The sequence below is a fragment of the Papio anubis genome, chromosome 7 (genome assembly GCF_008728515.1).
Source record: "Papio anubis isolate 15944 chromosome 7, Panubis1.0, whole genome shotgun sequence".
Lineage (NCBI taxonomy): Eukaryota > Metazoa > Chordata > Mammalia > Primates > Cercopithecidae > Papio > Papio anubis.
In genome coordinates, this window is record NC_044982.1 from 137,509,684 (window position 1) to 137,526,973 (window position 17,290).

The 17,290-nt window shown below is 37.1% G+C and overlaps 1 protein-coding gene across 8 annotated transcripts in view; it reads left to right on the forward strand.

Moving 5' to 3' along the window:
* The first annotated feature begins 2,797 nt into the window (after positions 1-2,797).
* LOC116275848 (protein FAM227B) overlaps positions 2,798-17,290 on the forward strand; it is a 290,793-nt gene continuing 276,300 nt past the window's right edge. For 5 of the 8 annotated variants that reach the window (XM_031668708.1, XM_031668712.1, XM_031668713.1 and 2 more), the window contains exons 1-3: positions 2,798-3,022; positions 11,955-12,077; positions 15,473-15,526. In XM_031668708.1, coding sequence (XP_031524568.1) covers positions 12,027-12,077; positions 15,473-15,526 — 105 coding nt within the window. In that variant the 5' untranslated portion in view covers positions 2,798-3,022; positions 11,955-12,026. Of the gene's footprint in view, positions 3,092-11,954; positions 12,078-15,472; positions 15,527-15,999; positions 16,143-17,290 lie in introns of those variants that run through there. The other 3 variants (XM_031668709.1, XM_031668711.1, XM_031668710.1) reach the window with 3 other exon arrangements.

The following is a 17,290-nucleotide window of genomic DNA, read 5'->3' on the forward strand; positions in this document are numbered from 1 at the left end:
GAACCTCAGATTCTTTTAGGAATCACATGAAAATCGTAAACCTCATCCCTAGATGAATATACAGACACAATATTTTGCACACAATTTCAGGAGGTTTAGAGCTCTCCTAGAGTCCATCTGTGACCCAGGTAAAGAAGTTCCAAGCTTGGGAAGGGCCGGGCTTGGTGGCTCATGCCTTTAATACTAGCATTTGGGAGGTTAAGGTGGGAGGATTACTTGAGCACAGGAGTTTGAGAATAGTCTGGACAACAAAGTGAGATCCCATCTCTAAAACAGAGAAAAAAAAGTTTGGGAAGAGATCCTAATAGTCCCCAGAAATGAGAGTTGCAAATGCTCTGTTGGCACCTCTTTGCTGCACATAAGAAGCTAAGTTTCACCCAAACTCTCTTTGGGTTTGTCCTGGTGTTGCCTGAGGTTCTTACGGAGAAACATTTTGAGGCTTTAATAGTCCTGAGTTATTCAGATGATGTGATTCATCCTAAAAAATGAAATTTGATTGGACTAGCTTAACCTGACTTCATTTTCCTGGGTATTCCAGTAGCTATTTAGCGGGACTGCATGTGCCAAAGGACCAAGTATAGTGGGATTGAAAAATGCAGTCCCTGTGGATGTCATGAAAGTTACTGTGGTTGCCTGACATTTAACAGAAAACTATTGGTAAGTTTTTGGAGTTATCCTAGGACCCTCGACATGCATTCCTCCTAGAGATACCTCAGAAATAACACTTTGCAGTTCACAGACCTGCTATCCACATAACTAAATGGATATTAGTGAAACCTTATATAAATAACCTTCCTCTACAAAAAATCAACCACCACAAATACCTGTAAGACAGTAAAAGAGACATGTTTATGGCTCCACCTCCTAGTTCACCTACATTCTCTCACTTACGGCTGAGGTGGCCACGCAGAAGAGGCCAGCAATCGTAAATCATGGGCAGCTTCCTCCAATGGTCTCTGAAACTACATGATCAGGGTATCTGTCCTAACCTAGCCAACAACCTGTCTCGACTGTGAGTAAATCATTTGTTGCAAATGGGGTTATTTAAAATCTTTAAAACATACTTGTTAACATCAAATATGTGCAAGGAAATACAATTTGAGTCATGGGGGCTAGAAATACTTAGAAAACATAAAGACTATTCCTAAGGAACTAACAATTTTAACACCTTGATGGTGCGTCCATCATTCTGGAACTTAAGGCTAAAAATACATTAATTTTTTATTCCTCCTTCTACTCAATTTCCACCCCAAATTAATTATACTCACCAAGTTGCATCAATTCTACCTTGTACGTAATCCTCTATCTTCACCCTCAAAGTCAGGACTCTAATTCAGTTCCTTATTAACTCATAGATGGGTCACAGCAATGTCTTAAATCTCTTTATCTTTGAGTACTTATTATTGGTTCCACATATTTGACATGGAAAAATGCATTTATTGTGGAGGTACTTTAGCGAATCTATCCCCTCTCCCATTCAACTCTGTAAGAGCAGATTCCTTCCCCGATCTCACCTATCTCACCTATTACTGATTCTTAGGCAACAGGAGGCACTCAACAAACACTAGTTAACTAAATCAAAACCATTCTGCAAAACACATCCAGGAAGTATCTCACTACTGAAGTATCTGACAAACTATCTTTATGGGCCATCTGCAGCCTAGCACAAGTGGCAGGCTGGCAATTTTTTTTTTTTTCCAAAATAATAACAGAAAAAGCTTCTACCTCTTCCATTATTGCAAGCTGACTCACCTCCCAATGGAACATTATATAGACTCCCCTGTACTGTATTGTGTACCAATTCAGTATTAGGAAAAAAAACAATTTTTCTTTAGTCTAGAGTATTTTTAAGAACTTGGACCTACAGGTCCAACATTCATTTTTCACAATCCAAGGTAGTACTCTTTTTTATACAGGATCAACGGCCCCTCCCACACCACCCGCCATATGGTAGCAGACTGTCTGGCCTTCGTTTTCATGGTGCATTGGGTTAGTCCTTAAATGCTGCGATCTAAAGTATCGATTTTACCATCCAACTTTGTGGACCTGGTGACCGAAAAATGTTAATATACTTCCTTATTTGTCCTACATTCCCAATAAATAATTTAGACGTAAGAAAAGGCTCTTTTGTTTATTATGTAACCACAACCTCAATATTTTAACTACACTGCATGGCATCGCTAATTCTACGTCTGTAATAACGTCTCCTTCCGTAATAACCAAACCCCCACAAACCACTCCAAATACTAAAAAAAAAAATAGAATAAAGTATAGGGTTCCTAGGGAACTGACTTTGCCAGGACATATTTTTCGTTGGGGCGGAATGCACCGAAAATCATTGGTAGGAAAAACAATTTTTTTTTTTTTTTTTTTTTTGAGGAAAAATTTGGAAACCTTTTCCCCAAAGGGCCCGCAAGATCCTAAAAAAAGCAAGAGACCGCGCAGGGACCGAGGATCTCCCTCACAGGCGACACCCAGCGCGACCTCCGCTAGGGTCCTGACAAAGAATGTCCACTTCCCGCGGCCGCACCTCTGGGGCCAGACCACTGGTCTCCAGAGAGGCGCGGAGACCTCCACCAGGGATCGGAGTGGTACTCAGACCTGCACACCCGCGAGTCCTCGAACAGCTCCACGCGTCTCCAGCTCCCCCCGAGCCCGAGCCACGCACCGGGCCGTGATAGCGCAGGGACCAGACGGAGCGCTTTCCCGGAGACACCAGAGGGAGGAGCCAGGCAGTTACTAGAGTCGTTGCTAGGGCTGGGGCCGCGCACAACGCAGACCGCGCGGCCTAAGCAAAAGGCTGGGAAGACAGCGGGGCGGGGTTAGACTGGAAGTTCCGCCTCAGCGTCTCTCTCTCAGCGGCGGTGTCGCACTTCTGAGAGGCTCTGGCGTGGGGCAGGGCCGCGTTCGTCTGGGACCCGCCTCAAGCCTCGCAGCCTTTCACCCGGTTTCCTCCCGATTCTTTCTGGGACAACATAATTGGGAAGCGGTTCTCGAAACATACTCTCAAGGCGTAGTTGCAGTGAGTTGTGAAGAAATGTTGATCCCAGAGAAAAGTTTGCATTTTGCCCACCTCAAAGATATTTTAGTTGTGAGAACTTGGTTATATTACTCTTTCGTAGCTATATCAATATCATTATTTCGTGCGCTGTATGGTAATGAAAGCTATTAGAAAAATCATTTATATCTTTATGATTTAGTTTGCATAAAAACACGCATATAGAGTTAAGACTATTTTGTGTGTTTTTCCAGTTTGAAGTATAATATGTGGATGAGTTATTAGAACATTTGTCCGTACCTCTCCCCAAAGAATGCCCAAACTGAAGTGCACTCTAACAACTAAGATTTTAAAACACAATGGTCAAATGCTGAGCAATGTTTTATTGAGCACTCTGAATTCATCGAGTGGTAGATAAAGGACATTACAATGCCCTAGAAGTGCTTACGATATCAAGTAAAGCATGTTAAATTTAAGTACAGAAAATGCAATATTCTTACTACTGAGATTAAAAAATGCAACTGAATACATTACAGGAATTTCAAGAAAGCTGAGAATGGAGTGGTCAATAAAGCCTTCTTTTTTGAACTTGGGTAAGGCCTTGAAGAATGATTTAGGTTTAGGATAGTGTTTTCAACTGGAAAGGGGATTGTGTGGGACCCCATTAGTGGAGGTCTTGACCCATTTGTAAGCAAGGAAATCTCTTTACACTTAAAAAAAAAAACTGAAACAATATAGATTGGAAATATCAGCGCATGTAAGTAAATTTAGTGTTACTTAGTAAAGTGCTACTGTATGGAGCTTTTAATTATATATATGCATGTATGTGTGCACTAGGGCTTGTTTGTAAAATGTATTTCTTAGTGTATTTCAAACTCTAAAAAGTTTGAAAGCCAGTGATTTAGGGAGAAAGGTGAACTTTCTGGGTAGGGAAAGTAGAATAGCAAAGTCTATAAGCCAGGAATAAGTAATTCACACCCATTTTCCTTTTTAGCTTAACTCTAAGTTTTATCAAAATAGTTAAATTGCACAGATTAAAAAGTAAATGATACTATTTGTTAGATTGAGCATTGGGTTGCTATTGTATGTAATAAATTACTCCAAAATATGGTGGCTTAAAACAACCATTTTATTATGTTCACAGGTGATGTTGTCAGTAGGGCACAGTCATCAGCTTTTCTTTGGTAATTCAGAAAGACTAGAGTAGGCATGCTAGCAGAGCTTCTGTAACTATATGGCCAGGGCTTCCTCACAGTATGGCAGCAAGGTAGTCAGACTTCTTAGCTTAAACTCAGAGCTCCAAAGGGAGTGTTGCAATGAACAAAGCAAAAATTGCCTGACCTTTTCTGACCTTGCCTCAAAAAGTAACACGGTGCTACTTCCCTCACTTTCTTTTGCTTACAAGTGTGTCAAAGTCCTGTTGCATTTTAGGAAAGGAGACATAGATCCCTCTTCTCAAAGGATTGGCAAATCTTGTCGATGTTTTAAAACCAGCGTAGTGAATTTACTTCTGTAACAGAAAACCCCAAAATATCAACAGTTTAATACATGTTTTTTTTTTTTTTTTTCTCACAAAAGATCCATTTTGGCTATTTCTAGTCAGATGAAATGTTAAATTCAAGGCCAAATGTTTTTATTTTTAATGATTCTGCTGCCTTCTAGGACTAGCTTATTTGACAAGAAAGAATGGCGAATCACCCAACGTCAACCCTAAAAATGACATATATCAATTTGGCCACATTCTGTTGGCCAGAATTTAGTCCCAAGGCCCCTACTTTAACTGCAGTGGATTCTGGGAAATGTAGAGAAACACACACATATTGGTGAGCACTAACAGTTTGCCACATTCTGAGGTTAAAGAAAACCCTGTAGTCTCCAACCCTTCTACTCTATTCTCAATTCTGCTCACCAAAGGAAAATTCAAGTGTTTTAAATATTTTGTCTATTATCCACTATGTCTAAATATACTTACATTGCAATTTCTTGGTTTTCCAATTTCAGACATTACCCATTGACTTTCTCCTACGGAAGGCAGTGATATAGGTCTTTTATAACAGTACCACCTCCAAGTGTGTGAACATTCCCTCTCTACCTCATACACTCTTCTTGTCCCTTTACCTATCAATATAGTGATATCATAGGCTTTGGCTAAATCAACATTTAGTGTTATCACTACTGTCTAGGTAAATGTTATTCAACCCCAAGGCACATAGCATATTAAGATCACATTCACTTTTAATACAACCTTTTACTTTCCTTTCTCTTAATAACTGCCATTTTTAACGTATTATTAATCTGTCCTCAAACACTTTGGCAAACTGCTAAAGCATCACAGTGAAATACATCAGATAATCCAGTAGATGTTTTTTTCCTTACAGATACTCTGCCTACAGCGTTACAACCTTTAGTTTATTCAGGATTGCTGGTTTCTGCAATGTAATACTGTTCTCCTGTGTGTTAGATCACTTGTTTCCTTTTTCTTTGTTTAATCCCTTTTTAAAAATGAACTACATCCTCTAATGCCTTCCTGAAAAAAGGTAAATAGGAGTGTAGTAGACAGAATAATGACCCCCAAAGATGTCTATATCCTAATCTTAAGAACCTATTGATATTTAAGAACCTATTGATATTTTATCTTATATGGCAAAAGGAACTGCATATGTGATTAAGGAGATGGGGAAAATTACCCTGGATTATCTGGATGGCTGGACATAATCAAAGAGTCCTTATAAGAGGGAGACAAGATGTCAAGAGAGGGGAGAAGATTCTACACTGCTGGCTTTGAAGATGAGGGAGGAGTTCTGAGCAAAGGATAGCAGGGGACTGCTAGAAGCCCCCTTTCTCACGAAAAGATCTTCTGGGAGAAAAAAAATTATGTGTATTAAACCATCGATATTTTGCGTTTTTTTGTTACGCAAGTAAATTTACTATGCTGGGCGACAAGAGTGAAACTCCGTCACATACACACACACAAAACATGAAAAGAGCATAGCCCTGCAGACCCATTTCAGATTCCTGACCTCTAGACCTGTGAAATAATAAACTGTGATTTTTTTTTTAATTTTTTTTTTTTATTATACTTTAAGTTCTAGGGTACATGTGCATAACATGCAGGTTTGTTACATATGTATACTTGTGCCATGTTGGTGTGCTGCACCCATCAACTCATCAGCACCCATCAACTCGTCACTTACATCAGGTATAACTCCCAATGCAATCCCTTCCCCCTCCCCCCTCCCCATGATAGGCCCCGGTGTATGATGTTCCCCTTCCCGAGTCCAAGTGATCTCATTGTTCAGTTCCCACCTATGAGTGAGAACATGCGGTGTTTGGTTTTCTGTTCTTGCGATAGTTTGCTTAGAATGATGGTTTCCAGCTGCATCCATGTCCCTACAAAGGACACAAACTTATCCTTTTTTATGGCTGCGTAGTATTCCATGGTGTATATGTGCCACATTTTCTTAAGCCAGTCTTTCACTGATGGACATTTGGGTTGATTCCAAGTCTTTGCTATTGTGAATAGTGCCGCAATAAACATACGTGTGCATGTGTCTTTATAGCAGCATGATTTATAATCCTTTGGGTATATACCCAGTAATGGGATGGCTGGCTCATATGGTACTTCTAGTTCTAGATCCTTGAGGAATCGCCATACTGTTTTCCATAATGGTTGAACTAGTTTACAATCCCACCAACAGTGTAAAAGTGTTCCTATTTCTCCACATCCTCTCCAGCACCTGTTGTTTCCTGATTTTTTAATGATTGCCATTCTAACTGGTGTGAGATGGTATCTCATTGTGGTTTTGATTTGCATCTCTCTGATGGCCAGTGATGATGAGCATTTTTTCATGTGTCTATTGGCTGTATGAATGTCTTCTTTTGAGAAATGTCTGTTCAAATTCTTTGCCCACTTTTTGATGGGGCTGTATTTTTTTTGTTGTAAATTTGTTTGAGTTCTTTGTAGGTTCTGGATATTAGCCCTTTGTCAGATGAGTAGATTGCAAAAATTTTCTCCCATTCTGTAGGTTGCCTGTTCACTCTGATGGTAGTTTCTTTTGCTGTGCAGAAGCTCTTTAGTTTAATTAGATCCCATTTGTCAATTTTGGCTTTTGTTGCCATTGCTTTTGGTGTTTTAGACGTGAAGTCCTTGCCCATGCCTATGTCCTGAATGGTATTACCTAGGTTTTCTTCTAGGGTTTTTATGGTATTAGGTCTAACATTTAAGTCTCTAATCCATCTTGAATTAATTTTCGTATAAGGAGTAAGGAAAGGATCCAGTTTCAGCTTTCTACTTATGGCTAGCCAATTTTCCAGCACCATTTATTAAATAGGGAATCCTTTCCCCATTTCTTGTTTTTCTCAGGTTTGTCAAAGATCAGCTGGCTGTAGATGTGTGGTATTATTTCTGAGGACTCTGTTCTGTTCCATTGGTCTATATCTCTGTTTTGGTACCAGTACCATGCTGTTTTGGTTACTGTAGCCTTGTAGTATAGTTTGAAGTCAGGTAGCGTGATGCCTCCAGCTTTGTTCTTTTGACTTAGGATTGTCTTGGCAATGTGGGCTCTTTTTTGGTTCCATATGAACTTTAAAGCAGTTTTTTCCAATTCTGTGAAGAAACTCATTGGTAGCTTGATGGGGATGGCATTGAATCTATAAATTACCTTGGACAGTAAGCACTCCAGTCCTCAGCAAATGTACAAGAACAGAAATTATAACAAACTGTCTCTCAGACCACAGTGCAATCAAACTAGAACTCAGGACTAAGAAACTCAATCAAAACCGCTCAACTACATGGAAACTGAATAACCTGCTCCTGAATGACTACTGGGTACATAACGAAATGAAGGCAGAAATAAAGATGTTCTTTGAAACCAATGAGAACAAAGATACAACATACCAGAATCTCGGGGACACATTTAAAGCAGTGTGTAGAGGGAAATTTATAGCACTAAATGCCCACAAGAGAAAGCTGGAAAGATCTAAAATTGACACTCTAACATCACAATTAAAGGAACTAGAGAAGCAAGAGCAAACACATTCAAAAGCTAGCAGAAGGCAAGAAATAACTAAGATCAGAGCAGAACTGAAGGAGATAGAGACACAAAAAACCCTCCAAAAAAATCAATGAATCCAGGAGTTGGTTTTTTGAAAAGATCAACAAAATTGATAGACCGCTAGCAAGACTAATAAGAAAAGAGAGAAGAATCAAATAGATGCAATAAAAAGTGATAAAGGGGATATCACCACCGACCCCACAGAAATACAAACTACCATCAGAGAATACTATAAACATGTCTATGCAAATAAACTAGAAAATCTAGAAGAAATGGATAATTTCCTGGATACTTATACACTCTCCCAAGACTAAACCAGGAAGAAGCTGAATCCCTGAATAGACCAATAGCAGGCTCTGAAATTGAGGCAATAATTAATAGCCTATCAACCAAAAAAAGTCCAGGACCAGATGGATTCACAGCTGAATTCTACCAGAGGTACAAGGAGGAGCTGGTACCATTCCTTCTGAAACTATTCCAATCAATAGAAAAAGAGGGAATCCTCCCTAACTCATTTTATGAGGCCAACATCATCCTGATACCAAAGCCTGGCAGAGACACAACAAAAAAAGAGAATTTTAGACCAATATCCCTGATGAACATCGATGCAAAAATCCTCAATAAAATACTGGCAAACCAGATCCAGCAGCACATCAAAAAGCTTATCCACCATGATCAAGTGGGCTTCATCCCTGGGATGCAAGGCTGGTTCAACATATGCAAATCAATAAACGTAATCCAGCATATAAACAGAACCAAAGACAAAAACCACATGATTATCTCAATAGATGCAGAAAAGGCCTTTGACAAAATTCAACAGCCCTTCATGCTAAAAATTCTCAAAAAATTCGGTATTGATGGAACGTATCTCAAAATAATAAGAGCTATTTATGACAAACCCACAGCCAATATCATACTGAATGGGCAAAAACTGGAAAAATTCCCTTTGAAAACTGGCACAAGACAGGGATGCCCTCTCTCACCACTCCTATTCAACATAGTGTTGGAAGTTCTGGCTAGGGCAATCAGGCAAGAGAAAGAAATCAAGGGTATTCAGTTAGGAAAAGAAGAAGTTAAATTGTCCCTGTTTGCAGATGACATGATTGTATATTTAGAAAACCCCATTGTCTCAGCCCAAAATCTCCTTAAGCTGATAAGCAACTTCAGCAAAGTCTCAGGATTCAAAATTAATGTGCAAAAATCACAAGCATTCTTATACACCAGTAACAGACAAACAGAGAGCCAAATCATGAATGAACTTCCATTCACAAGTGCTTCAAAGAGAATAAAATACCTAGGAATCCAACTTACAGGGGATGTAAAGGACCTCTTCAAGGAGAACTACAAACCACTGCTCAGTGAAATAAAAGAGGACACAAACAAATGGAAGAACATACCATGCTCATGGATAGGAAGAATCAATAAACTGTGATTTTTTAAGGCACTTTGCTGTTTGTTACAGCAGCAATAAGAAACTAATATGAGGAGAATTTTTTTTTTTAGTATCTTGCAAATCTGAAAAATGCCACACAATTGATGCTCTGTCTATATTTAAATTTACAGATTGAAAGTCATTTTCCTGGCATAATCCTCTAACTTATTGTTCTTTTATCCTCTGATTCTTGCTTACTTTAACATTTTTGTTCTAGTTTCTAGAAGATTTCTTCAGCTGTTTTTCACTAGACTGTTGTTGGATAATTTATATCATTATATTTGTACTTTGCATTTTCTCTTCTTCTGTATTCATTTATAACATGAAGTTGTGGTTTCAGGGATGCATTATCTTATTATAGCTCTCTAAGAATCTTAAAGACTTTTTTGAAGTTTCCTTCTGTTCCCCACATTGTCTGTACATGCCTAGATTTTATTTTTAGTCATTTTTTTGGATTTCTATTTTTTTGTTTTTATGTTTTTTATTTCACAATTATTCCATAAATATCTAATAATCTTTAACTTTCTATCCATTTTGAAATACAGGGATTAAAATGGTGATAGAAAGCCTCATGGTGTCTGAACAGGAATTGTCAAGCATTCAGCTTCATGGTAGAGCAGGGTTTATCATTGGAAGTTTCTCAAACATTTAAAGAAGGAAAGGGACAATAAAGATAAGAATAAATCAATGAAATTAAAAACAAATATGCACTAAAGAAAAGCAACAAGGCCAAAACTAGTTCTTTGCAAAGATTAATAAAATTGATAAGCCTTTAGCTAGACTGACCAAGATAAAGAAAAGTACAAATTTCAGAAATGAAAAATGAAACATCACCACAGACACTACAGATTGCAAAGATAATAAGAGGATATTAAGAATAAATATTTATATCAAAATACCTGACAGTTTAATTTTTCTTGAAAGATAATTTACCAAAATTAAGAAGTAATAGAATAGCTGAATGATCCTATATTAATTTTGATAGCTTATGTCTGTATTAGTCTACCTAGGATGCTATAATACAATACCACAGAGTGGATGACTTAAACAACTCTAGTTTATTTTCTCACAGTTTTAAAGGCCAAAAGTCCAAGACCAAGGTGCCATCAGTGTTAGTTTCTAGTGAGGCCTCTCTTCGTGGCTCGTAGACCACTGCCTTCTGACCACGTCCTTACAAAGCCTCTTCTCTTATATAGACAGAGCATCAGTTAAGTGTGTGACAGTTTTCACATCTGCAAAATAAAAAAAAAAAAAAAAAATTCACTCTTTCTCCTCATATTAGTTTCTTATTGCTGCTGTAACAGCAAACAAGCAAAGTGATTTAAAACAACACAAAGTTTATTATTTCACAGTTCTAGATATTTTCACAGATAAAATATTTGCGTGTATATGGAGAGAGAGCATGAGCAAGCAAGCTCTCTGGTGTCTGTTCTTATAATGACACCAATCATATTAGAGCCCCCCTCTTTTAGCCTCTTTTAACCTTAATTGTCTCCTCAAAGACTCCATCTCCAAATAAAGTCACATATTGTTAAATGTTAGGGCTTCAACATATGAATTTGGGGTGGGGGCATGATTAGGTCTATTACAGTATCCTTAATTTAAAACTCCCCCATAATTTCAGGTTCAGGTTCAGGGAACATAACTAGCAGTGTCCACCAAACATTTAAGGAAGAAAGGAAGGAATAGTACTGATCTTTCAGCTTTTTAAATTCTTTCAGATAATAGAAAAAACAGAGGCATTTCCCAACTCATTTTTTTTGAGACCATAATAGCCTTAATTCCAAATCTTCACATTATAAGATAGAAAAATTCAGACCAATTTTTCTTATAAACAGTATAATAGCTTATATTATTAGCCTTCCCTTGTCCATTTCTTGTTATATGCATGCCCTTTGTCATATGACATAGTAGAACCTCCAGCTTCATGAGCAGAATATATTTTCCAACCCCTCGTCCCCTGCTGCTTTCTTGGTGCATTAGTCCATTCTCACATTGCTATAAAGAACTACCGGAGACTGGGTAATTTTAAAGAAAAGAAGTTTAATTGACTCATAGTCCCACAGGCTGTACAGGAAGCATGGATGGGGAGGCCTCAGGAAACTCACAATCATGGCAGAAGGTGAAGGGGAAGCAGACGTGTCCTACATGGCTGGAGCAGGAGGAAAAGGGTGAAGGGGGAGGTGCTACACACTTTTAAACAACCAGATCTCGTGAGAAGTCTATTACAAAACAGCACTAGGGGGATTTTGCAAAATCTTTAGAAACCACCCCCATGATCCAGTCACCTCCCACCAGGCCCCACCTCCAACACTGGGGATTCCAACAGTTCAACGTGAGATTTGAGTGGAGATACAGAGTTAAACTGTATGACTTGGTAAAAGTCAGAAGTGAGGTTTGGAGGTGAGGGGAAAAGGGATTGTTTGGCTGAGTCATTTATTTTTGCATTTGGGTGTCTTTCATACCCCAGTTTGGTCGACCAACTCACATTGATGCCTAAGACCCAGCTGATTTCTCTTCATTTCTGCAAAGTTACTGTACCATGGCAGGCCAACGAACATGTCAAAGGAAGAGCAGCAGAGCTGGCCCCAAGGTAAGGAAGCTTCCACAGCTTTACGTTCACTTACAAAGTTTATATTTCTCTTGGAGTTTTAGGTAATCAGGGCTCCCAGGTAGAGCTGACTTTGTTAGTGAAACACCAAGGGTTTGGTCTAGGTCTTGATGCTTGCTGCATAGATAGCCAATCACTGAGATGAGTATTGCCAAGGAAGAAAGCTTTAATAGGGTGCTGAAGCCAAGGAGATGGGAGATCAGTCTCAAATCCATCTCCCTGACTAACTAAAATTAGAGTTTTTTAGAGCAGGGAAGAAATGTAACCATGTGTGGGAAAACAGAAATTAGGGAGTGGTGGGGAGGAGGAGTTGGTTAACAGGAAACAGGTGGTCAGTTAGGCAATCATGATGGGTGATGGTAAGGAGTCTAGAGGCTAATTGTCAAGATATAGTGATTTGGTACGTTTTAGTTCCTTGACACTATCTGGGAGGCTTGATGGTTAGTTTTCTGGGAAAGGAACTCAGATAAGACCAATGTAACTTTCTTAAGTTTTAAGACTAGGAGGATTAATTTCTATATTTATTTAAAGAAACCATAAACATTAATTCTATAGGACAATTACGCTTGTTTTCAGCTTCATGGGTTTACAATTTCTGCAGTTGCACAGGGCCTTATGCTGAGAAGTACCATGCATTTGGTCTAATGCTCTGATGTTATTATCTTCAAACTCTTAATAATTTTGAACAAGGGACTCTGAATGTTTACAAGTTATTTAACTGGTCCTGCCTCCTGTCATTCAGCACTTTTCACTAATCTCATAGAAAAGTATGATTTTTTTTTTGTCCAAGTTTGTCTTACTGTTATCATGGAAGTATAGGTGTTTTATATCCTCCTACATCCTACCAAAAGTAGAAATCTATTTAATTTATACTTTACCTTATTTTAATTTTACCCCAAGAGAAACATGGAATTTTTGAAATTAGTTAGAACTTCACTATGCAAGTTTCACTTTCTTAATCCACTTTTCTAATTCCCTTTAATTAAATGTGCATATTACTTGTGGTGCTTTGTACTTGGAGTGGTTTGACAGCCATTACAAGGAAAAAAAAGTCAATACTTAAATTGTTTTCATTAAGTTTAATTCTATACATTTGTAAATGTATTGCAAGTTCCTTTTAGCCAAACTGCTATACCCGCTATCCCTGAAGATATTATATCATGAGTATTTTTCTGTCTGTAAGCTTTTTGTGCACACCGTCTCTCATATATCTCACTCTTTTCAATCTGACTAGCTCTAGAGTTCCCTGTTTCCCATAACATTTTCTTCACATCTCTATGCATCTTTGCTTCTGTCTAAACATTTGTTTTCCTTTTTTAAATCTTTATTTTTAATTTTTAAGGGTATATTGTAAGTATATATATATTTATGGCATACATGAGGTAACTTTTGGTACATACAGTATATAATAATTATATCAGAGTAAGTGGGGTATCCATCATTTCAAGCATTTATCATTTATTTGTGTTGTAGACATTCCAATTATACTCTTTTATTTATTTCAAAAGGTACAGTAAATTATTGTTGACTATAGTTAGCCAGTTGTTCTATCAAATATTAGATCATATTCATTTTCTCTAGCTCTTTTTATTTGTCTGTTTGTTTAATTTAGAGAGAGTCTCACTCTGTCACCCAGGCTGGAGTATAGTGGCACAATCTTAGCTCACTGCAACCTCCGCCTCTGGGGTTCAAGTGATTCTCTCATCTCAGCCTCTCGAGTAGCTAGGACACCTGGCTACTTTTTTTGTGTTTTTAGTAGAGACGGGGGTTTTACCACGTTGGCCAGGCTGGTCTCTGGCACTGTTTACCTCAAGCAATCCACCTGCCTTGGCCTCCCAAAGTGCTGGGATTACAGACGTGAGCCACCATGCCTGGACACTCTGTTTTGTTTTGTTTTGTTTTACTTTTTTTTTCTTTTTTATGGAGATGGGCTCTTGCTGTGTTGCCCAAGCTGGTCTCAAACTCCTGGGCTCAAGCAGTCCTCCTGTCTTGGCCTCCCAAAGTGTGCTGGTATTAGAGGCATGAGCTACTGTGCTTGACCCTAAACTATATTTTTGTACCCATTGACCATACCCACTTTCCCCTCACTTCCCATTCCCTTCCCGGCCTCTGGCAACCATCATTCTATCTCTATCTCCATGAGTTCAATTGTTTAATTTTTTAACCCTCACTGAATACTCATTTTCTATAATGGTTGTCACATACACTGTTTATCTTCTTCTTATATTATCAGTTATATATTTTCTTATACTCATCATATATTTAGATGAATGAAATATCCCCCAACTCAAATATGTAATTATTTTTTAGAAATTATTTTCTAAAACATGAACTTGTGATTCTGTAATCTTGACCACTTTATATATTGATATGAAATATGTGTTTTAATAAATAAAAATGTAATACAATCTTTTCAGTGATATCACCATGGATATTAGGGCATTAGACTTCTGAATTCTTCTTATTTTTGCCTTCTCACTGGATTTTCATTCTCTAGAAGTATTTTTATTATTTTTCAAGTACCTATACATTTCTGACATTCATCTACTCATTTATGCTTTCATTTATGCACACTGCAAGTACTTATTATGCATTGACTATGAACCAGCCACTGTGTGAAACTGTGATTGCACCATAGTTTCTGTCCTCATAGAGATAATCTGCTGTATGTTACCATGGAGAAAACTTTGGGGGATAAGAAAGGCTTGATGGACAAAGTGACTTTTAATTTGTTATTTGAAGTAAGAGTTAAATAGGCCAAGAAAGGATTGGAAGAAGAGGGTTTGGGAAAGGGAGACTTCTAGGCAGAAGAAAGAATGTAGGCAAAGTCTCTAAGGCACAAAGGAGAAAGGTGTGGTCTGGATTAAAATTAGTTTGTCTAATGTTGAATACATTTGAAATCACAAAGAAACTACTAAAAATGTGACTTTTTTCTATTAGACTGGAACATCCAAACATTTAAATTTATTTTAACTATGTAACTAGTTAACTTTTTAAAATACTTTATCAGCAAGAACAAATTATATTTTTGGCTCTGGATTTATTATAGAGACTATCCATGATAGCCCAAAATATCTTGGAACTCTTTTAGGAATCTGAAATGAGGACTTAAGCAAGATTCATGAGGAGTTTTTCTCTAGGGCTAGTGTATAAGAGGGAAGCCTATTATAAAATTTGGTTTGGAGGCTAAGAATTTAAACATTTATGTGTGTCCCTTTTCAAAGTGGAGGGATGGTACAAAGTGAACATTTTATGATATCTTCCTGCTCTAAAAATGATAACTTAGAGTATTTTTTCATTTGAGTAAATTATTTGTAAATATTATGAATAGTCTAGTGAGTTAATGCCAATGAACAATATTGATATTACTTTATTAGAAAATGCAAGAACCTCCAAAGAGCATTGAAGAATTCTTAAAGTTTCAAAATTGGGTGAGTAGAGCATCTTATTTTCTGTGCCAATACATCATTTTAAAATATCAGTTATGGAGATGTAGAAGGCTTAGAACAAACTTTAAGACTAGAAATTTCTGAAATATGTTTCAATGTGGAAAGTATGTATATAAATACTTATGTCCTTTGAGTAGGCTCTATGTTGTAGTCTTTCCCTCTTGTCAACATTCTATTCTCTTTTTCACATTAAAAACATTCTAGTCCTATACAGACATTTCTATATACTTTTGTTAATGTAAGATTTTTGTCTTATGTATTTACACCTTAAAGAATATACAACAATTATGCTTACTTACCTCATTTATTTATGCACCACACCTGAGACAGGTAATTTGTAGAGGTGTTACATCAATATTCCCTGATTATTGAATCAGAGTGAAAAATTCAAAATGTGTTTTCCTGTTGAAAGTTCAGTTTCCATTGTTATGTTTAATTATTGACTTCGCCTTTAGTTTTTGGACTCGCTAAGTCTTCCCTTGGATCCGTGCACCTGCAAGTGTGAAGGTCATATTTGTTTTGCATTGAGGAATGTCAAGTAAGGGTCAGAATAAACATGTCAGTATAGAAAACAGAGAAAAGATGGCTTTTTAATGAGGTATGTTTGTATTTTGAGTGGATTGGAATATAAATAATCTACATTTATTTATGCTTAAATATAAATAGTGTTTGCTGTGATTAAACTGCTAACAATGTAGTTTCAGAAATAACTACTTTTAAATATATATTTTCTGTTTTTATATTTGTTTAGATAAGATTTGTTTTGTTTTGTTTTGTTTTTTTGTTTTTACTTTCAATGTTTTGGGAAAGGATTGCGCTTGGATGAAAACATTCCTAGTTACAAAAGTTTACCTCAGTCACATGGTGTAGCTAAGTATGTTGAAATACTTTTAGGACAAACTTTTTGTAACTATTTTTGATTTAAATAATGATGCAAATGTGCTGCAGCCTAATGACAATGTTTCAGGACTTTTTAATGTTTTAAGTTTTAAGTTAAAATTAAGCTAAATTCAGCAAATAATGGAGACTGTATTATTATACATGTTTGAGGACCTATGATTTTAAATAAAAAATTCTAATTATTTGAAGTAGTAAATATGTAATCCCTGTGTTTTAAATTGAGAATGATACCAATCAAATCAAGATAATAGGTTTATGCCAGCTCTTCACTAAATATAGGATAAAACCAGATCAAACCATGTCTTATTAATAGTATGTCAGTAGTATCATCTGTGTATGCAAAGGACATATTTATATTTGCATTCAAAGGCTATATTTATAGCCTTCAATTTTTATCAGATAGCATTTGATAAAACAACGTATCCATTTGTATCATTTTGTCATTTATAGGTTTATCTGTAAATCTTTTCTTATTGTCTGAATTTCACAACCAAATACTCACATTCTGTAGTTATTTTTTATGGTTTGAGTATGTTTATACGTTGCCAAACTATTGGATATTTGAAAATATTCAGGAATAAAATGACTAGATGTTTAATTTTTTGTTTGCTATACAAAGTCTTTGTCTAACAGACGATGGTAAAAAAGTAATGACTGCTGGCCGGGCGCGGTGGCTCACGCCTGTAATCCCAGCACTTTGGGAGGCTGAGGCGGGTGGATCATGAGGTCAGGAGATAGAGACCATCCTGGCTAACACGGTGAAACCCCGTCTCTACTAAAAAACACAAAAAAATTAGCCGGGCGTAGTGGCGGGCGCATGCAATCCCAGCTACTCCGGAGGCTAAG